Here is a 22,939-nt window from a genome sequence, read left to right on the forward strand (position 1 = left end):
TCACGGAAGACATAACCAGGGCTGTGTCAGTGGTGGATGAAGATTAACAAGAGGGCCATCACTATAGGAATTTTTAGTTCTATAGGGCTACAGGCACCTATAGGTGCTGACCTTTTCCCAAAGCTCTGATGGAAGTGGGTTTGCAACCTGGCAAAATTTCAGAATTTCACTTCATTTGCTCTCCCAGGCAGACTGAGGAATGGAAAGGTTGTTTACCTGACAGCACGGTGAAGACAGCAGCAAAGGCATTTAGCTTGAGCCCATCTATCACGTTATTTGAATGAAAGAGCTCGAGGCACATGAGGCTGAACCCCACGACTAACAGCATGATGTACAACACTTCAGACACGACCGATAGCCACAGGACACCTGCAACACAGGAGAGAAACAACCAGAGGCTGCTTTAGTTACTTCTTACAAAGTCTGAAGTTGACAAAAGCACAATGCTGATGGCAGGAATATGTAGCACTGTCTCATTCAGTTCAAATGGGTCAAAGAAAACCCTGGAGGAAAAGCACAGCTGGCAGTGAAAGAGGCTGGTCTTGTGGTGAAGGCTTTGGCTTGAGACTCTCAGTTCTCAGCTCTGCTAAAGACTCTGTGTGATCCTAGGCAAGTCATTTAATCCCTGTATGTGTGTTCTCTATCTGTAAAATAGACCTGATATCGTAATAATCCCCACCGGAGCTGGGTACTGTTGGGAATAAAGCATTGATGTTTGTGAAGTGCCAGGGACTGGATGTGTAAATGGACAGATAAAAGAGCTTGATGTGCTTCCAGAATAAGCACTGAGCCATCCATGGCTAGGAGCATCCATCCGGTCATCACCACCCTTCTCCTGTCCCCAACTGCCAACAGGACTTGGATGCAAATATGGTAGATGCTTGTGCGTGATATCTTTTAATGTGGAGACACTGTTGCACACCAGTGTCCACATGGTGCTTGACAGGATGAGGAACTTAATCCAGTGACAAGAGAACCAAGAACGCCATCCTGCTGCAGCCTTTGTTTGCCTTCACAGCCGCTGCGAGAAATTTTCCTTCATCCACCTGTGCTGCTGTTGAGACCTTGGGCAAGAGGGGACTGGATTGCTGTTCACCTGGAACCTCACCTTCGACCTTGCTGCCTTACGTGACCTTACAGGGAATGCAAGACTCAGGATCACGGGAACACTCAAGCTGCTCCATGGTTATGATGCACTGGGGCAGGCTATGATAATACATAACTATATATTAGTTATTCAGATATACTGAACTAGGCTATTGAAATATAAAGATGAAGAATCGTTAAATGGTAACAATAAGGTTTTTATTATTTTAATAGTTTTATATGGATAGTGAATAACTTTGAATGAGGTTACACTTGTGCCAAGGCCTAGGCTTGGGTGGTGTTTTGCCAATTTTTCTCTTACATGGACTGGCTTGGATAATGCTTATTGCTGACAGGACAAAGGCGATGTATGTTTTTATGCTGTACATTTTAGATAAAAGGAAAGTTAGCTTTACGTTTGTGTATTGCTTATACTAATTAAAAGTCCCTTTGCTGGGAAAGCCCAAAAACAAGAAGACATGAAAACATAATGACTTGCAAATAGTGCAAACAGCCAAAGTTGTATAAATTGAAGCTTGGACCTGCATGTTGTAAGGGGTATATAAGAGAGTGCTTAATGCTGATTGGAGAAAAGTTAAAGAATATGTAATGTAGAAATTAATAAGAAGCCAAGTGAAGGAGGGGAGGACCAAATGGGAGAAATACCAGACCAGAAACAGATGGAATGAGACTCAAGGACCAGACCAGGGATCAACAGCTCCAACAACCATCATGAAGCACAGAAGAGCTCCCTAGAACCTCGGTGCTGAGTAACTTGGGCCCATACATGTTCCATTTGATCTGTTTATTGTCTGGCACAAATACATGTCCAGAAAGTATACGTAACAATAATTCCATCTGAAAATTTTATAAATAAGATGAAAATTGATTACGCCTGAATTGGGTGGACTTGTGACTCAGTTTCCCACCTTACACTCCCAACACTTATAGTGATAGACTCAAAGAGTTCAATCTATTTAGTTTAACAAAGAGAAGGTTAAGGGGTGACTTCATTACAGTCTATAAGTGCCTACATGGGGAACAAATATTTGATAATGGATTCTTCAGCCTAGCAGAGAAAGGTATAACAGAATCCAATGGCTGGAAGTTAAACCTAAACAAATTCAGACTGGATATAAGGTGCACATTTTTAAGAGTGAGACTAATTAACCATTGGGACAACTTTTGGTGGATTCTCCATCACTGACAATTTTTAAATCAAGATTGGACTTTTTTTTCTAAAAGATCTGCTCTAGTAATTATTTTGGTGGACGTTCTCTAGCCTGTGTTATACAGGAAGTCAGACTAGATGATCACAATGGTACCTTGTGGATCTATGGATCTATGACTCTAGGCATACATGAGCAGAGGAATCACATCCCAGCTCATAGTGTACATGTAGCCTATATGGCACATTTTCAAATCCTTAATCATTCTTGTGGCTCTTCTCTGAACACTCTCCAATTAATCAACATTCTTGTTGAATTTTGGATGCCAGAATGGAACAAAGTATTCCAGTAGTGGTCACAGTAGTGCCAAATACAGAAATAATACAACCTACCTACATTTAAGAATTACATTAGCCCTTTTCGCTGTAGCAGCGCACTGGTAGCTCATGTTCTGCTGATTATCCACCATGACCCCCAAGTCTTTTTCAAAGTCCATGCTTCCCAGGATAGTCCTCTGTTCTTAGATGTATAACTTCACATTTATCCATATTAAAATACGTATTGTTTGTTTGCGCCCAGCTTACCAAATTATCCAGATTGCTCTGTATCAGTGACTTGTCCTCTTCATTATTTACCACGCCCCAATTTTTCTTTTGCAAATGTTATTAGTGATAATTTTACATTTTCTTCCAGATCATTAATAAAAATATTATATAGCTTCTCTGGGCTTGACGGTCTCTATGACTCTGGACTTGCCAGCCAACATTGTCTAGCTTCCCCATGTTTGCCTACTATATTTGCCCTCTATATAGACAATGTCGAGGGAAAGAAACTGTCATGGTGTCTGGAATGGCTCACATCTGTGCATGCCTACCTCAGGGCAGACTGTCAAAAACAGAGCAGATGTGCCAAACTGGTGGTGTGTCTTATAATTAGATTTCACTAAGCCAGTAACAAATGTGAACTCCTGGATCACTATAACAGTCTTAGTATGGAGTCACAGACAGTCCCCTTGGACTCTCCAGTCTATCTTACCACCTGGACAAACTGGACTTTGTAATAAAAGGTCACTTACACCAAAAAAACCACACAATATTCAGGTTGATTCCAGTCCCAAAAGACCAGTCACCAACCCCAGATCAACTGATACCCTAGATCTTACACCAAAGACAATGCCTGTAGTTTATTACAGGATTGGCTATCTAAAGGTTTATTATTAAGGGAAAAAAAGATTTACAGGTTAAAGCAAGCAAACATATGCACAAATAAGTTGCAATCTAAATTCTAAGAGTGACAGAGTTGTCGTTATCAGTCAATTCAAAGTGTCTTTTAGGGCGGACCCAGGAGGCAACTGCTGGGGATCTCTGGCTTCAGTTTGGTGTCTCTAGCCCTGTCAGAGTTCAAACAGCGAAGAGATGGAAAATGTTCCTGCAACTTTGCTTTCTATAGTAAACTAACTAAAGGTTTATTAGCTAAGAAAAGGACATGAGTATTATTTAGTGATTAAAGCAGGTAAATATATGGTATAGGTAAGTCACAGTCTAGCATTCCAAATGGTGGCAGAGATGCCAAAAGTCTCTCAGAGCTACCCAGAATAACTCTGGGGATCTCCATACTCTCGTTCAGTAGTTCTGCCCTTTTTGGATTCTAACAGTCCAGGGATGAAGGCTCTTTCCCTGAATCCATACTTATAGCTTCTTCTTACAGAAAATAAGGTGATGGTATCACTACCCACTTGGGCTTTTCCTTTGATGATGGAGCATGAGGAATGCATTTTGAGTCTTTGACCTCCACTCATCACAAACAATGACCACTTGCTTTGAAATTAGGATTTTTCTGTTAAAGTTCTTCCTTTGCTTTTCACAAGGATTCTTTCTCGTTTGATAAATTATTTAGTTACAGGGGTATTATACAATATAAATGTTTGCTACCACATGATAGCAAGTGAAAAGAATTCATGTAATATCCCATTAGTTTTCATGAAGTTTATACACCAAATGTATTCTTATTCATTTAACAATTACTTTGATCTGCTAATACACAAATGAATTGACCTGGAGCTTCAGCATGAGCTGGCACCAAGTCTGCCAGCATCACAGGTCCATCTGATTTTGACAGTCCTTCTAGCTGAGCGGGTGTGAGGTGACGGGGGAATGATTCCCATGTCTGAGTTCACAATTTCAACACAAACATTCTAAAAACTGTAAAGTAAAACTTACATATTTTCTGATAGCCTGGAATACCAACATTACAAGTGAGATTTACACATGCAGCAATTTACAAGCATTTCATAGTTTAAACACTAAATACAGTCTTATAAGACTAATACATATTTGAAGCAAAACTAACCTGCAGGTGAACTGGTCTGGTCTCTAGCTATGAGTTTGTCAATTCTTAAGTAATGCTTGCAGCCTGGGCAGGAGCTGGCATCTGGCTTGCCAGTGTCACAGAAACTAAACAAGTATACTGAGTCTGGGGAGGAGGCTTGGGGATGCTTTGTATCTCCTTTGTGAAAATGCATTAAACCCCATTCAGGCTTAAAATAAGGACATTATGGCCAACTGAGCACTCCTGCTTTCTTTTTCAATTTCACCATTCTAATGGTTTTTATTATTACTTTTTTGCTTGTACATATTAGACTCTCAGATTGAAACTGTGTGCCACAAATACTTGGTGTGATCAATAAGAAATGGTGAAAGAAATAAACACCGAGCATACTGTTGTGGCTGGCACAATTTTCCAGCACTGCACTCCCAGCACTGAGCATTCAGGCCATCTGTTGGGTAGTGTAATCTGCTAATGTCAGACCATCTGCCCTATTACTTTGTACGTCTGTGTAGAAAGCTGGGATGAGAGAAATAAATCAAGAAACTGTGAGAGACTTTCTCACAAATTCTTCATGCTGCCTGTGATATTGGCAGACCAATTGCCAGCTCATGTCAAAGCCCCCATGTCTAAACTGAACACTGATAAATACATAGCTGAAATCAGTTAGACTCACCTGTGTGTTATTGATAAGTACTAGAATTATAGCACTAATATTTTGATTTTATTGAATGCTTATAAGTTGCTGCATGCATTAACCTTAGAACATCCGTATCCCATATTGTAAAGTAATATTTGAGTGTTGTAGCATAAGCCTCTGTGACTGTATACATCACCAGACAACAGCTAGCCATTAACTAGCGTAAAGTGCTGATTTCCAGCAGAAGGTGTTGCATCCTATCCACCAGGCAAGGTCCATCACCACCAGATGAACTATTGTGGAACATTAAATAGGACAAATGACATTTGCTGTTTTGCTCTCCCCATCTCCCCTCACCTTTGCCCCTCCATGAAGATCCCATCAGCTGAGTTCACAGCTCAGAGCACATGGCAGGAGGAGGAGAAAAGATCCAAACAAAAGGAACTAGGATCTCTGTGCTGCTTGGACTCCAGTGGACAAGGTTTTCCCGAGCATAGACAAAAGATCCCCAGCTGCTTAGCCTGGGCTAGCCCTAAAGGACATCTAGAGCTTGCAGATTATAGAAGCTTCTATTTCCTTTTGAAATTTAAGATTATAACTAATTCATGTACATACATTTATCTGCGCTAACTTGTAAATAATGCTCTAATTTCCTATGTAATAAATCTATATATAGTTTATTATTGGATTGACTGAAGGAACTGTTTTTGGTGTGAGATCTGAGGTGCAATTGATCTGGAGTAAGTGACTGGTCCTTTGGGACAGGGAGTAACCTGAATATTGCTGTGATGTTTGGTGTAAGGGACCATCTGTCACAAAAGTAGGCTGATGTGGGTGACAAGATAGATTGAAGTAGCACTATTCATGATATTGGAGAAAGTAGGAAGAGGAGCGGGTGCCTGAGGAATGACATGGAGGTCAGTTTTGGCCATAGTAAGTTTGAGCTGATGGCTTGATGTCCATGAGGACAAGTGCACCTCGGATCAACAAGATGGTTGTGCAAAAACCCAACACTATCCCTCCCCCAGTCCCATCTTTCCTTCCCCCTACGAATGGGAACTGCATGGAAGGGAGCAAGGGGATGGTTGGGAGTTTGTGTGTGGGCCCGCCTAAGTCCAGGAAGGGAAAGGGAACCATTTGTCCAAGGAAAGTCAGAGTGGCCCATTCTCCCTGTGACCATTGCAAATGTTTTGTACCATTCCCAGTCTCTGGTGTCCCTGCACTGTGCCACGCTGCAGAAGCATCTGCTCCAACCGTTCCATAGTCACAATGCTGTGTCCTTTAGCAATGGAGAGGTGACTGGCTTGCATTATTAATCCAAAAGTTCAGGCAAAAAAAAGTACACTTTCAGTGCAACACTGTTTCCCTGTCCTTTTCAATGCTGTTTCTTGTAACCAGGGGCCAGAGTTTTTAACAATGCAGGATGGGTTGGTGGGCATTCTTTGTGGTTCTCTGTTCCTCCTCCATGGGAAATCCATCTGCTATCTTAGAATCAAGTTTCTTCTCAAATTGCCACCTGTAAGTGTAATTCAGCAAATTTTTGGAATAGCAGAAATTTAAGCTGGTTGTTCAGATTTAAGGACTGGGCAAATGTGCTTGGTCCACCTTCATAGCTCACCAAACCACTCCACTCAGCTCTATGTAGAAAAGTCACTTCTCTGGCATTGGTGGCCTGGTGCCCTCTTCAGTACTGGAAAGCCACTTCTCTTTTCCATCCCGGTGCTTTCAAAACTGCTATGTTATCCATGTGATGGCCAGCCTTTAAAGAAGGAAAAAGGTGACTGGTAACATTGCCCCTGAGGGAACTGAGCACATCCCAACAGGGCCCTTGGTGCACTGGATGCATTACAACATCTGAATAGAAGTAATGCGAGTGTATGTTTATTCTTGGCTCCTTCCTCATGCGCTGCAAAAGTAGTCTGAAGGAAATAAGCTATAATAGCTGCATTCCTGAGCTGCTAAAAACGATCAATATAGTGACCTTCAGGGCTACCTTATGGGGGCGGGGAGGAATTTCTTCAGTTCCTTCAAAGGAGAAATGAAATACAATGCTAGCCTTGTGTTTGACTCAGCAGACCGTTCCAGTAGCAGCAAGGGAACCCATTCCATTGGGAAGGCAGAAGTGGCACTGCAGAGGCAGTAGAGGAAGATGCTGAAGGACCCTGGAGGACCTGCTTGTTGGCAATACCCAGAAGGAGCCAAGAGCAGCTGGACTTTCTTAAGGCAAGAGTGGATCAGGCTTTTAGATAGGATGAGGCATTCCTATAAATGGAGAGACAGCACAGGCACTGGCAACAGGGAATGGGATCATGTACTCATGCAATTCCTAGTTCAACTGGGGTCAGAATGCTTTTGAGGCTCACCCGCTGCTTTTACTGCTGCTCCTTTCCCAGAACAGGCAACACCTCCCATGTCTGCTCCTCCTCCTCCTGCTGCCCAGGCTGCAGCTGAGACACTGATTTCCAACCCTCACCCACCAGGGAGGAGCATGCTGGATGCCTGGCACAACATATTCCACTGGTATCTGAAACTCCTTGCAGGGGAACTCCCCAGAGCATGGAGGAGGGAGACAATGGGCCTCATCCTGTCCCTGTAGCCCAGTCTGTGATCAGCCCCCAAATGCCACACAGGAAGTCCCTCTTTGTTCCCCTGCACTATAATCCAGTTGTTCCTCTTCCCCCGTCCTTTATCAGGGGAGGGGAAGAGCAAAAGGACATTTCCAAAGACATTAAGGTTGGCCTACTCCTCTGGGATTTATTTTTTTGGTTCATTTGTTCCTGTTAAAAAAAAAAGTTGGCTATATGTATTAAAATAAAAGATACCATTCACTTCACTTGTGTGTGCATCCTGTTTTCCGAGTATGATGAACAAGGTTGGGTATGGAGTAACAGAATTCACAAACATGATGGTGATTTATTAAAAGTCTGGTACTATGGAAATGCAAACAATTTCATTCCTGTCACAAACTCTTACAGCCCCCACACTCATGAATTTGCTAATTTTTTTTTAAAAAAAAGTTCATGACAATAAAGTAAACTGAAATAACTTTTGCTGTCCAAAACACCACAATGAAAAACAGAAGAGAATTTAAGAGCAACATCTTTATGTCTTTGTTAATAATTTGTGATAATACAGCTACAGGATACAAAAATAAAACAGAAGATATTTGAGCGGTGCTTTTATGACTCTGTTCCCCCTCTCCTACCAAACCATTACCACTGGCAACCATGGATGCATGCCATGAAACTGCTCATACATGGCAGCTGGTAAATGCTGTGAGCAACACTGCCAGAAAACACTTAAAAATTATTTTAACAATGCTCAAGTGCTCCCCATAAACCAACCTGAAACAATGCAGTTAACAGAATAAAAACTGTGCTAAATGATGGCATTACAGTGCATTATCACTGGCCTCAGCACAAAACCATGACCAAAGGTGTTAACCTTGTGGGCCCTCTCCCAATTGTCTGCTTTCACTTAACATCGGGTGCAGGGGATTGAAACCCACCAACGTGTCTCTCAAGGGAAGTACATGGCAATGCTCTGTAGAGCTTTTCAAGCAGCACCACGGCATCAGAATAGTGTCCCTAGGCACAATCCTAAGTCACCTTCTGGCTCCCCACTCTTCCATGATGTACAAACACACAGCATCATAAATTTCCCTGGCCTGTCAAGAACCATGAGCAGTGTGCACATGGGTGAGATTAGGTTGCCTGTACAGGCTTTGGAAAGCAGTTCTATTTTGTGCCCACTCACTGTGGAAGTATATGCCTTCAGCCTCACATATGCTGTGCAAGTCATAGCAAACAACTATAATCCAAACCACCCTGGCCACATTGGCAACTACATGGGTCAGGAGGCATCGCCAACAGGCTTTCAGCCACCAAAGGTGCACTCCACCATCAGTCTGCAGCTACTCAGTCTGTAGTTTAATTCCCTTTTTCTTGGGTTTGCAATGTTGGGGAAAAGCTTCATGAGCCATAGTTGGAGAGGGTATGCGAGGTCCTCCAAAATAAATGTTGGCACAGAAACATGTACATAGTCACATCGCTTCAGGTAAATAAAGTCCTTTCTTCTCCCACTGGGATACAACCCTGATCTCCTGGTATCATGGACCTTTCTCATGTGTCCAACATTCGTGTTCATGAATTGACTCCTGTAGTCCACCAAGCCTTGGAGAACTAGTAAATAATAACCTTTTCAGTTCACATATTCACTGACCTCTTTAATGGGCAAAGTATACGGATGTGGGTTCCGTCAATGGCTCCGGACTGTTCAGAAAACCCATCTTCTGAAATCCCACTATAATTTCAGAGACTTGGCAACCACCTGAATATAGATTTCATTACTGACAACCTGGTATACTTGTACAACCACTGCCCTGATAGTTGACTTTCCAAACTGGTAGCTGGCAGATTCCAAAGCCACCTGCTTCTGTATTATGGGTTTCTGAAAATGAGAGGCCTGGCACTGGAGGGTTGGTGCAAACACCTTGCACAATGAACATCTGCTTTCTCATTCAGAAGTTCTGCAGCCACTAGTCATCCTCCTAGGTTTCCAAGACAATGTGGACCCACCCACCATGCTGGTTCTCCAGGACCAGAAGAGGCAGTCCACCCGCAAGCATACCATTGCAATCCCGACATTGAAAACATTTGTTCAATGGGGATCAAGTGGATTTCCATTCCCTCTCTGGGTCAGCCATCTTTGCCCTCTGAAATCTGTCTGGACTGATTCTGTCCTGTATCCAGTACTGAACTGCATGAACATTTTATCCGTGAGCAGTAGCAGGAGCAGAACGATATCATCATAGACTTGTTCCATTCCTTCAGAGCAGTTTGGCAGAAGGGAGAGGTGACAGAGAGGTGCTGCTGTCAAATGCATGAAGGTGGTGTTCAGTTCCAGCAGCATGAAGCAAAGCGATTCCTAGAGTGTCTCCTGGGATGCACAGGACTCTGGGATACTGCTCCTGAAATGTTAGCGTTAATATTGAGTGCCAAAAAGGTGCAGTGTGGATGAGGGTATGCACCAGTGCATAATACATACCCATGCCCAGCACCGCATATGTGGCCACTTGGTGCAGGTACAGGGTACACGCTCTAGCAGTACATGGGCAAGGAACTGTGTATGCTTGAAAGTGCAGACATAGCTTCAGAGAGGCACAGGAAGTGACTGTGAGGTAGTGTGTGTGTGTACCTGCTGAGAGAAGAATCTCTTTGAAAGCCTTGTAAATAAATCCTGTTTAGTTCACCTTATTTGGTGTGGCTCTCCATTGCTCTGAGCAGGTCTGGCTCCTACTCAGAGTACAGAAGACAGTGAGCTCTGGAGAGTTTGTGAAGCCCCTATCTCATCATAAATATCATACTTTTCCTTTTATTATTTTTGTCTTTTTATTTATTAGCTGGGAGATGCCCTTGGCCTTTTTATTTCCAGAAAGTGACAGTGTGGCTGTGTGTGTGTGTGCACGAACAAAAAACCCACCTGGGGAAGATGCTGGAAAGAGAAATGTCCTGGGTATTAACAGCCCTAAATATTGTCTCATAAGGATGCTCAGAGTGTCTTCGGTGTCTAAAAGACTTGAGACTTTGAGATTGTCCTCTGTAATGCCTAGTAAATAAGGTTTGTTAAACATCTGCTTAGTAATGGTGTTCTGTTAAAGTGGATATTATAATATCTGTGGCAGGGGAAGAAAGGGTCAGCCCCCCCTCCGCTTAAGAATGGAAGTCTAAGAAGGAAGCTGTATAATTGGCTTTGAAGGTGTGGCTAAGCTTATAAGAATTTGGTTTCACCATTAAGCAAGTGCAAATGATACAATTAATTACTTTCAGTAAAATTCGCTAGTTAGGACTTATGACCAAATAGGCAGACATCTTCTTGTGCTGCCTCTTAGAGTTTATATAAGCACTGATTATATTTTTAGTACTAATTTGAAGATTTAATTCCAATCTAATATTGAAACTAACATGTTGGATTTCTGGATTTTATTTTAATTTGATTCTGTTTTGATACTGTTTTATTCTTAGTTCAGTATTATTAATAATTTCTTAGCTTTGGTAATATGTTTTCTTGTTTAAGAATTTTAATAAAATTTATAAAATAGAAACTGATCCAGAGTCACACCCCTTTCAATAAGCAACATGGGTCCAGAACCTTTGAGGACCTGGGTAGACCAGCCAATCAACCTAAAAGCCTGACAAGTGCCCCATAACATGTCTGTTGTTCTCACATGTGAAAGGCATACAGTGCTTTCTATGGTTTAGTTAATCATCTCATACCTCCCCCAGGTTAGTGAACTCCTTAGCAGTCTGACCACTACAGATGCTGGTTGGTGTTGGAAATCCCCACAGCAAGATGACTCAAACAGATAAAAAAGTTAGTGGCTAAATAATCCAGTCCTAAAATGTTATGATGTAAAGGAACCTGTAACTATTCATTGTGAAGCCACTGAATGCAGCCTGGGAGTGGCATTATTACAGACTGGCCAGCCCATGGCATTGCCTCTCCTAGGAATATCTCCAACAGAGCAAAGCTGTGCTCAAACACAGAAGGAATGCCTCGCCATTATGTTTACATGCATCAAGTTTGATCAGTCTATCCTGGGACTATCCTATATACACATGGATACAGATAACAAACCTTTGGGATCCATCTTCAAAAACCCTTTGCTCCAAAATATCTTCCAAGAATGCTCATGAAAATTCAGAAATCACTGTTTGGACAAAGAATACAAAGAAGGTCTTGGATGTTCATTGCAGACTGTCCAGCACAGGAGGATCATTAGGAACTTGAATACATCAAAAAAGCAGAATTCCTTTCTGTGACAGGTAGCTTCTGCAGCTACAAAGCGCTACCTGAACAAACACTGAACTTCTAGTACTCAGATGAGACATTCTCTGCTCCAGAGCCAGAACCCAGGAATTCGGCTACCCAGTATTCTAGTGCTAGTTCACAAATAGTTATATAACCCAGTGATAAAGTGCATGCTATAGCTCCTTCTGTGGGATATGGGGGCTGGTCCTCATAGATGTTAAAAGCATGCTTTTCTTTATTTGTCCCTTCCTCCTCCTCCAATACCCCACTTACTCCTAGAGCTGGGGTAATACCGGACAGTGCTATGCACCTGAGTGGTGGGGGATTCAAATCCATCTGATGGTGGGGTGGGAAAAAGTAGGTGTAAATTAGTGCAAGGACTCCACTAAAATTAAAAATTTTAGATTAATTTAGATTTAAATTAAAATTGTTTAAACCATTTTATATTATATAAGATCATCATACTGGGTCAGACCAACGGCCCATCTAGCCAAGTATCCTGTCTTCCAACAGTGGCTGGTGCCAGATGTTTCAGAGGAAATGAACAGAACAGGGCAATGATCCAGCCCCTGCCATCCAGTCCCAGCTTCTGGCAGTCAGAGGTTTAGGGACAACCAAGCATGGGGTTGCGTCCCTGTCTGTCTTGGCTAGTAGCCATTGATGGAGCTACCCTCCATGAACTTATCTAATTCTTTTTTTAAACTTGTTATAGTTTTGTCCTGCACAACATCCTCTGGCAACAAGTTTCACAGGTTGACTGTGCCTTGAGTGAAGAAATACTTCCTTATGTTTGTTTGTTTTAAACTTGCTGCCTATACATTTCATTGGATTACCCTTGCGTTATATGAAGGAGTCAATAACACTTCCTTATTCATTTCCTCCACACCAGTCATGATTTTATAGACCTCTATCATATTGCCACTTAGCCGTCTCTTTTCCAAGGTGAACAGTCCCAGTCTCTAATCTCTCCTCATACCGAAGCTGTTCCATGTCCCTAATAATTTTTTAAAGACTAACAAACGTAATTTCTGCAGGCATAAGGGTTGTTGTTACAACCCACGAAAGCTTATGCCTGCAGAAATTAAATTTGTTAGTCTTTAAAGGGCTACAGGACTCTTGCTGTTTTTGCTGTATACAGACTAACACTGCTACCCCTCTGGAACTAATAATTTTTGTTGCCCTTCTCTATGCCTTTTCCCATTCTAATATATCTTTTTTGAGATGGGGTGACCAGAACTGCAAGCAGCATTCAAGATGAGGGTGATTTTTATAGGGGCATTATGATATTATATGTCTTATTATCTATCCCTTTCCTAATGGTTCCTAACATTTTGTTAGCTTTTTTATTTGCCACTGCACATTGTGCAGATATTTTTAGAACACTGTCCACAATGACTTCTAGATCTCTTTTTTGAATGATAGTCTATACACTAATTTAGACCACATCATTTTGTATGTATAGTTGGGATTATGTTTTCCAGTGTGCATTACTTTTCACTTAACAGCATTGAATTTCATTGGCTATTTTGTTGCTCAGTCACCCAGTTTTGTGCGATCCCTTTATAACTCTTCACAGTTTGCTTTGGACTTAACTGTCGAGTTATTTTGTACCATGTGCAAACTTTGCCACCTCACTGTTTACCACATTTTCTAAATCATTTATGATTATGTTGAAGAGCACTTGTCCCAGTACAGATCCTTCCCTCCCGCTATATACCTCTCTCCATTGTGAAAACTGTCCTTTTATTCCTACCCTTTTTCACCTATCTTTTAAACAGTTATTGATCCATGAGAGGACCTTCCCTCTTATCTCATGACTGTCCACTTTGCTTAAGAGCATTTGGTGTAGTACTTTGTCAACAGCTTTCTGAAAGTTCAAGTACACAATATCAACTTAATCACAGTTGTCCATGTGTTTGTTGACCCCCTCAAAGAATTCTAATATGTTAGTGTGGCATGATTTCCCTTTACAAAAGCTCTATTGACTCTTCCCCAGCATATCATGTTCATCTATGTATCTGATAATTCTGTTTTTTTACTATAGTTTCAACCAGTTGGGTACTGAAGTTAGGCTTACTGGCCTGTAATTGCCAGTAATTGCCTGGAGCCTTTTTTAAAAATTGGTGTTACATTAGCTATCTTTCAGTCATCTGGTACAGAGGCTGATGTGAGCCAGTAGTTCTGCAATTTCATATCTGAGTTCCTTCAGACCTCTTGGGTGAATACCATCTGGCCTTGGTGCCTTATAACTGTTTAATTTATCAATTTGTTCCAAAAACCTCCTCTGTTGATACCTCAATGAGATGTTTCCTCAGATTTGTCACCTAAGAAGAATGGCGGCTCAGGTGTGGGAATCTCTCTCAACATCCTCTATAGTAAAGACCGATCCAAAGAATTAATTTAGATTCTCCACAACAGGCCATGTCTTCCTTGAGTGCTCCTTTAGCACCTTGATAGACCAGGGCCCTGTGATTTTTTGGCAGGCTTCCTGCTTCTGAAGTACTTAAAAATAATTTTGCTGTTAGTTTTTTTGTCTTTTGCTAGTTGCTCTTCAAATTCTTTTTTGGCTTGCTTAATTATATTTTTACACTTGACTTGCGACAGTTTATGCTCCTTTCTATTTTCCTCGGTAGGATTTGACTACCAATTTTTAAAAGATGCCTTTTTGTCTCAAACAACCTCTTTTGCTCTATTGTTTAGCCATGGCAGCATTTTCTGGTCTTCTCACTGTTGGTTTTTTTTATTTGGGATATACATATGGTTTGAGCTTTATTATGGTGTTTTTTAAAAGATTCCGTGTAACTTGCAGGCATTTCACTCTTGCAACTGTTCCTTTTAATTTCTGCTTAACTAGCCTCCTCATTTTTCTGTTGTCCCTCCCCCCACCTTTATTTATTTATTTATTAAACTTAAATGTTACTGTGGTGGGTTTCTTTGGTATTCCCTTCCCCCTGCAGCAATGTTAAATTTAATTACATTATGATCGTTATTATCGAAGGGTTCAACTACATTCACCAACTGGAGAAGATGATTTTGAAATACTGAAGAAATCATTATTATTGACAAACCAGAATTCCAAATATCAAGGTGAATGAAATCTTTACAGCCAATTTCTTTTCAGTGTGTTGGCTCATCTTTTTATAGCTCTGCATCTCAGACAAACAAACAAAGAAACAAGCAAACCTCCCCCAGCAAATATTTAATGAGCAATAATGCCCATGACACTGCTGCTTGCTCTGTATGTAAATCCTTCTGGTCTATGGAAACAGCACAAATGTGCAGCACCTCTCCTCCATTGCTGAGGGTTAAGGAGATGTTTCTGAGCTGGGGTTTATAGTTTGACTTCCTGGAAAGCACTGGGTTTACTCAGCAAGATATGCACCTGGAGGACACTACAGGAGACCTTACACAACTCCACAAACCCCCCAGATAAATACTTGTCTCAAAGGTAGGGAAAGGCTGATTGGATGTTGTGTCTCACTCTTCTCCCCGTCCCCTTTCTTGTCTAGAGATCATCTAATTTCTATTGTAAGACCCTTTTGTGTTTTTAGGAGGTTCCATGCACATCATGGCACTGAACAAATAATATGAAAAAGTAATAGTGATGTCTGCAAAGTGGGAAGAAGCCTCAATTTTTATGTCTTACCTTTCTCAGAAGCCGGGGCAAGGTCAATAAAACTTCGACATTTTTCACCTTTAAAAGAAAAGGATTATTTTAAGAGACAGAAGTTGATTTTGGTTTTGCTTTGTCTTCTCTCGCTTCCAGTGATGGGTGCTGCCACTTAAGGCACTAACAGAACCTCAGGCTCACAATCCCAGAATTATCCCTGGGTCATGCATAGAGAGACAGCTCTTAATCTGCCAATCTTTCCCATGTACCATGCACTGTTCCAGCATGGTCTGACCCGCCATCAGGTCTATATGGGGTTCCTTCACCCATGTGAGCTCCCACATTCTCTTTCTGAACTCCCTGGGTTGGGAGCAGAAACCATGATTATGGAGAAGCAATTTACCCTTTGACTGCCAGGGCCCAGTCCCTCCCTGTGCTAGTGGAGATGCTGGCATAGAGAGAGGGGATGCAGTCTGTGCTGCATCTGTTCAGGAGCTGCAAGGTCTTCTGGTGTATCCCTACTGCAATGGCTACTATGCAATGCACTGCAGGGGTGCAGAATCATTGGGCACAGGCCTGCCTTGGCACCAGGGGCTCCAGCAGGGGTGATGCAAAGCCACCCTGTGTCAGGGGCATTCCAAGGAAGGTGGAGAGGTGTTACACCTGTCCTGTGGTCCCTTTGCACCAGCCTAGCTCTCTGGCTGCCTCAGAGTTACTCACACCCTCCTGCTCAGAGCTAGCTTTCCAGAACTAGTGGCTGACGGAGCCATATCAATGCTAGCACACCCCTCTGCTAATGCCAGTGAAGCAGAACTGGTGATAACAATGATGGGGAATTTTTTTTTGCAGAAGAAGCCCATGTAAAAAAAGCCAAAGATGCATGAAATTGACCCAGCAGCAAAGGGCATTTCCCCTTCTCACTACACCTGGAAACACTCAAGTGTGCTGGTGAGGGAGCGTCACTAAACCATTGAAAATGGTGAAAGAGGTGGAGAAACTGGAAGATAAAATGAGGACCTTGCCAGCTCTGCTCCATGATATGGGCTGTTCTACTCGCTGTACAGCTAGTATGCATCAGGAGACGGATGTGTTATTGCAGCACCCTCGCTGCACTGCCTCCTTCCTACCTGATTCCTTTCTGTTGAAGGCTCTGGTTAGTTCTTGCAGACAGCCAGAGCCAGATTCGTCTCTGCATTGGCACCAACACAGATACCTAGGAGAGGCTGCAGGGACTCCTTGTTACTAGCAGGTCAGCCCTAGAGGCAGTGCTACCTTGTACCCTGCAACAGCATGCGCAGTATTGGGGTCATGCCTAGCAGCCTAGTCAGGGATCAGGACCCCATTCTGCCCACAAAGAGATTACAATCTGAGTCTAAGAAAAGAACCATGGGGGTCAGGGGGGCAACAAAACAGAGGAGGACAAGGGACCAGTGAGACAATTATGGTCACTGTGACAAGCAGCAGTCATGGCACACAAGTGGCCTGGCCTAGCCATGATTGAATGTTTTGTAGCCATCACACCAGAGGAGCTTTAAGGAGGGATTTGAAGGAGCAGTGAAGTGGCTGTGTAGACAGGGAGCTCAACCCATGATGGGGGTGGGGGATGGGGGTGGCAGGAGAGAAGAAAATTGGGCTACTTCGCTTGCAGAGTAGAGGTGAGGGTCAACAGCGCGATAGCGTATAAGAAATGCCAGGTTGGCAGGATAGGTCAAGAAGGGTATATTGAAAAGAAAAAAAGGTAGTTTGTTTTTGATACAATGGCAAAGGAGAAAGCCAGTGGAGGGATGTGGTTGGTGTGATGAGGCAGAAAAATTACTTTGCAGTAGCATTTTGGATAGATGTAAGTGGGGCAAAATTGCTTTTGTCAAAACCAGGCAAGAGGATGTTGCAATAGTCATAATGTGAAATGATGAGGGTGTAGATGAAAGTTCTAGCTGTGACATGGAGAGGAAAGGCTGGGTCTTAGAGATGTTGGCAGGAAGAAGATTTAGACATGGCCTGAGTTGATTGGCTTTCTTTCTAGACCAAGTTGGAGACAACAAACATTAAAGGCTTGAGTGACAGAGAGGATGGTGAAGTTGTCCAGGCTGAGTGAGAAAGGAAAAGGATGGGAGAAGTTTAAGAGCTCAGATCTGACCAGTTGAGTTTAAGCTGATGGCTGGATATCCATGAGGTGATGTCAGAGAGACAGGCCAAGATTTGGTTTAAGAGAAGGAGACAGGTTCAGAGCAGAGATGGATCAATGAGTCATCAATATAAAGATGATAGTTGAAGCTTTGTTTTTGAATGAGATCACCAAACTGTAGAGGGAAAAGGGGGGAGGGGAGGATATAAAGTCTCATGAGATCTCCATGGAAAGTTGAAGTGAGGATGAGGAGAATCCTCCAACTGACATGCTGAAGGAGCAACTGAAGAGGTAGGAGGAAAACCAGGGGAGGAAATGATCCTAAAAGCCAAGAAAGATCAAGATTTCAAGACAGAGTCTGATCCATGGTGTCAAAGACAGTTGACAGGTTGAGAAGGATGAGGATGGAGTACTGGTCTTGAGACATGGTGGGGAAGAGGTTGTTAAAGATGGTGGTGAAAGTGTTTTAAAAGGAAAAATGAAACTATGTAACTCTGCCACTATGTAACTTATCCAAACTTGAGACAATTTAATAGTTAAAAAAAAAAAAAAAAAAAGAGGAAAAAAGGGAAAAAATCAAAACAAAAAACACCACTCATTTTAAACCCCTAGATATCTCTCATTCTGTTTCATTTAGTAGCAAAAATGGACAAATGAAAAGGGGGGAGAAGGAGGAAAAATGCACTCTCACTTTTTTCTCCCTTTTTCTAGTAGACGGGGGGAGTGCAAAAATATTTTAAAATATACCTTCTCTCACTTTTGTTTTCCACCTTTTCCAGTGAAGAAAAAAGGGGGAGGGGAGTAAAAACCTGAGAAAGTTGGAAAGAATTTTGCAATAAATTTGAAACAAAAACATTCAAAAATATGAAAAAAGTTGTATTTATTTCATAATTTTTCATTTCAAATGCTTTTGAAAAATATTTTATCAACAGATATTTTGCCTGCAAAAAATTGTTATTGATGAAAAAACCTTTTCTTTGAAAAATGTCAAACAGCTCCACAAAGTAGACAAAGGAATAGTTATCAACGTTACATAGATGCTAGAGGAAGAAATGCCATGTTGGGTCATGCAGCCCATTACCCAGAGGCAGACTGCTTCCCGACCAGAAATTTGAACGCTGGTGAAAAAGTCATTCAAAGAAAGCTTAAGAACATAGGACCAGTTATACTGGATCAGACTAATGGTCCATCTAGCCTAGTGTCCTGTCTTTCAACATTGGCCAATGCCAGGTGCTGCAGAGGGAATCAAAGAACTGGAAGGGACCTTGAGAGGTCTTTTAGTCCAGTCACCTGCACTCAGGACAAGACCAAGCATTAGCTAGATCATCCCTGTCAGGTCTGTCCAGCCTGCTCTTAAAAATCTTCAATGATGGAGATTCCACAACTTCCCTAGACAATTTATTCCAGTGCTTAACTAACCTGACAGTTAGGAAGCTTTTCCTAATGTCCAATCTAAACCACCCTTGCTGCAATTTAAGCTCATAGCCTTTTGTCCTCTCCTCAGAGGTTAGGGAGAAACATTTTTCTTCCTTCTCCTTGTAACAATCTTTTATGTACTTGTAAACTGTTATCATGAGCCCCCCCAACTTCTCTTCTCCACAGATCAAGTTTTCTAGACTTTTAATAATTTTTGTTGCTCTTCTCTGGACTTTCTCCAATTTGTCCACATCTTTTCTGAAATGTGGCGCCCATATCTGGACACAATACCCCAGTTGAGGCCTAATCAGTGTGGAGTAAAGCGGAAGAATTATTGCTCATGTCTTGCTTACAACACTCCTGCTAATACATCCCAGAATGAGGTTTGCTTTTTTTGCAACAGTGTTACACTGTTGACTCCTATTTAGCTTGTGATCCACTATGGCACCCTGATCCCTTTCTGCAGTACTCCTTCCTAGGCAGTCATTTCCCATTTTGTAGATGTGCAACTTATTGTTCCATCCTAAGTGGAGTACTTTGCATTTGTCCTTATTGAATTTCATCCTATTTATTTCAGACCAATTCTCCAGATCATTTTGAATGTTAATCCTATCCTCCAAAGCACTTGCAACCCCTCCCAGCTTGGTATCATCCACAAACTTAGAAAGTATACTTTCTATGCCATTATCCAAATCATTGATGAAAATATTGAACAGAACTGGACCCAGAATGGATCCCTGCAGGACCCCACTCGATATGCCCTTCCAGCTTGACTGTGAACTACTGATACCTGGTTGGAAAACCATTCCCAGAGTAGTTATGCACCCACCTTACAGTAGCTCCACCTAGGTTGTATTGCCCTAGTTTGTTTATGAGAAGGTCATGTGAGACAATATCAAAAGCCTTACTAAAGTCAAGATATTCCATATATACACCTCTTCCCCCCCTATCCACAAGACTTGTTACCCTGTCAAAGAAAGCTATTAGGTTGGTTTGACATGATTTGTTCAGCCTGGGGGCTAGTCTGTTAAGTTTAGTCTCTAGAAATCTTGTTATTTTGTTTTATATGTAACCCTTCTGTTTCCATCATCCTTACTCACGATCTCTTATATTATGATCTTTGATAATAAATTTAGGATTGTTTTCACTCTAAATATATCTCAGTGCTGTGATGTTGTATAAGGAGCTGATCCTTAGCTGAATCATTCAAACTGGTGTGTATACTGTTCCCTTGGAGGCAGCAGATCAGACAGTAATGTAAGCATTTGGTGAATAAAAGGCTGGGAACCACATAGGAACCTTCAAAGGGGTTTGGGGACTAGGATGTGCATAGCGTTAACCAGCGAGGGAAAGTATGGGCTGCCATAGCCCAGAGGAAATTGTTCGGGTGACTAACAGGCTGGAGGTGTCAGGAAACTGACACCCAGTTAATCACAAGCAAGTCTCTCTCTTGCTGGAGGTGGGGGGGTGGAACATGATGACTCACAGTCCTGGGCACCCCAACAACTGTCACGGGGGGCCCTCTTCCCCCTTTACAATGTGCAGATTCACAGAAGTCCCAGATGGATCTAGCTAAGATGCCCACTCCTCCAGTACAGTTAATAGATTCCAGTGCCAAAAAGGACTATTGTGATCATCTGGTCTGACCTCCTGTATAAAATAGGCCAGAGAACTTCTCCAAAATAATTTCTAGATCAGATCTTTTTGAAAAACATCCAATCTTGATTTAAAAATTATCAGTGATGGAGAATCCACCACAACTTTTGGTAAATTATTACAATGGTTAATTACTCACCATTAAAATTTTATGCCTTATTTCCAGTTTTAATTTGGCTGGATTCAAATTTCCAGACATTGGACTGTGTTATAACTTTCTCTGCTAGATTGTACAGCACATTATTTGTTCCCCATGGAGGTACTTGTAGACTAATCAATTCACCTCTTAATCTTCTCTTTGTTAAACTAAATAGACTGAGTTCCTTGAGTCTAGTCTATAAGACAGGTTTTATAATCTTTTAATCATTTTCATGGCTCTTCTCTGAACCTGCTCCAATTTATCAACATCCTTCTTGAATTGTGGTCACCAAAACTGGACACAGTATTCCAGAGCAGACACTCCACTGCCAAATATAGAGGTAAAATAACCTCTGTAGTCTTATTCAATATTCCCCTGTTTATGCATCCCAGGATCATGTTAGTCTTTCTGACCACAGCATCACCGGGGAAGCTCATGTTTAACTAATTATCCACCACAATCCCCAAACCTTTTCCAGAGTGAAGTCTTCTTCCCAGGACACAGCCTCCCATCCTGTAAGTATAGCCTACATTCTTTGTTCCTAAATGTATATATTTAAGCGGTATTTAAATGCATATTATTTGTTTGCACCCAGTTTATTAAGCGACCGAGATTGCTCTTCCTTAGAGACCTGCCCTGTTGATTATTTACCACTCTCCCAATTTTTGGGTCATCTGCAAACTTTATCTGAGATGATTTTAGGTTTTCTTCCAGATCATTGATAAAACTGTTAAATAGCATATGCCCAAGAACTGATCCCTGTGGGATGCCATTGGAAATACACCCACTCAATAATGATTCCCAGTTTACAATTACATTTTGAGATCTATCAGTTAGCCAGCTTTTAAATCCATTTGAGGTGTGCCATTTCAATTTTATATCATTCCTTTTTAATCAAAATGTCATGAGGTACCAAGTCAAAAAAGCCTAGCTTTAAAAATAAATAAATAAAAAAGAGAATGGTGGCTGCCAGAACCTGGAAAATCAGTACTTTATGGCTCCCTAAGCATTATTACAGATTTGCTTTTTTTGCACAAAATAGTAAAGTCACAAAATCATGTCTCTTGATCTAATGCAATTTAAGGAGGGGAGCATATTGGGCTATATGAACTATGTCTATCTCAAACTCTGTCTTCTTCTTGGTTAAAAAGATACATAGAGCCTGCTTCAGGAATTGCACTGAATCCTCTTTCCCCACTCCTTCAGGGAGATCTCTGATCCTTAGGGTCTCTTTCCTTTCATGCTTCTCCGTATCTTCCTTCTCGGTCAGGTTTCTCTTTTTCTAGGATTTGAATTCTATTCTGCTGCAGAGCTTCTACCTCCACCTGCTCCCCAATTCCTGTCTCCAGACCAGTCACTCTCACTATTTCAATGGGATCAGCCTTAATTGCATCCAATTGACATCTTAAGGGGGATTTTAGGGATCTAAACTGGGAAATCAGCTCACCAAAATCTTCTTCAGTGACTGAGAAGCCCTCTCTCCTGATTCCTCCCATCCCTAAGGACCTAGGCTTGGCAGCCGCCCACTTAGATTTTTCTAGCTCAGCAACTCTGAAATCTTGCTGCATTGTGATTTCCTTTTCTGGAAATAATTCTTCAGATTAGTCTCTTTGTACGGAGGACCCATCCAAGAGTTAGGAGAAGCTTTTGGGGGCAGTCAGGATGGGCTGGGGAGCAGCAATGTTCACAGGTTGGACCAGTTTCAACTTCAACATGGAGTGAAAGGCTCAAACAGCCATTCAGCTCTGGGGATGCCACTCTCTCCCCTCCATGTGAAAATTTTAATTCCCATGGAAATTTTCAAGGGAAAAGAGGAAATTTTCAGATAAAAATGACATTGAGATGGAGTTACAGATGAGTAACAAAGGTAAAAAACATGGTTACAATGGTGTAATGTCACAGGTGGGACTGCTCCATCACATACCCTGCAAGGCCAAGTGTGCCACTGCAGGCATGCCCTGCC

The 22,939-nt window shown here is 41.9% G+C and overlaps 1 protein-coding gene across 9 annotated transcripts in view; it reads right to left on the reverse strand.

Annotated features, from left to right (window-relative positions):
* Positions 1-22,939, reverse strand: part of GSG1L (GSG1 like) — a 103,381-nt gene that overhangs the window by 44,112 nt on the left and 36,330 nt on the right. For 7 of the 9 annotated variants that reach the window (XM_067551207.1, XM_067551213.1, XM_067551212.1 and 4 more), the window contains 2 exons: positions 15,677-15,724; positions 217-369 (listed from right to left, as the gene is read on the reverse strand). In XM_067551207.1, the coding sequence (XP_067407308.1) occupies positions 217-369; positions 15,677-15,724 (201 nt within the window). The remainder of the gene's footprint in view (positions 1-216; positions 370-15,676; positions 15,725-22,939) is intronic. The other 2 variants (XM_067551206.1, XM_067551209.1) reach the window with 2 other exon arrangements.

Source organism: Emydura macquarii, unplaced genomic scaffold (assembly GCF_026122565.2).
Source record: "Emydura macquarii macquarii isolate MOO-44397 ecotype Brisbane River unplaced genomic scaffold, CSIRO-AGI_Emac_v2 contig_1348, whole genome shotgun sequence".
In the NCBI taxonomy this organism is placed as follows: domain Eukaryota; kingdom Metazoa; phylum Chordata; order Testudines; family Chelidae; genus Emydura; species Emydura macquarii.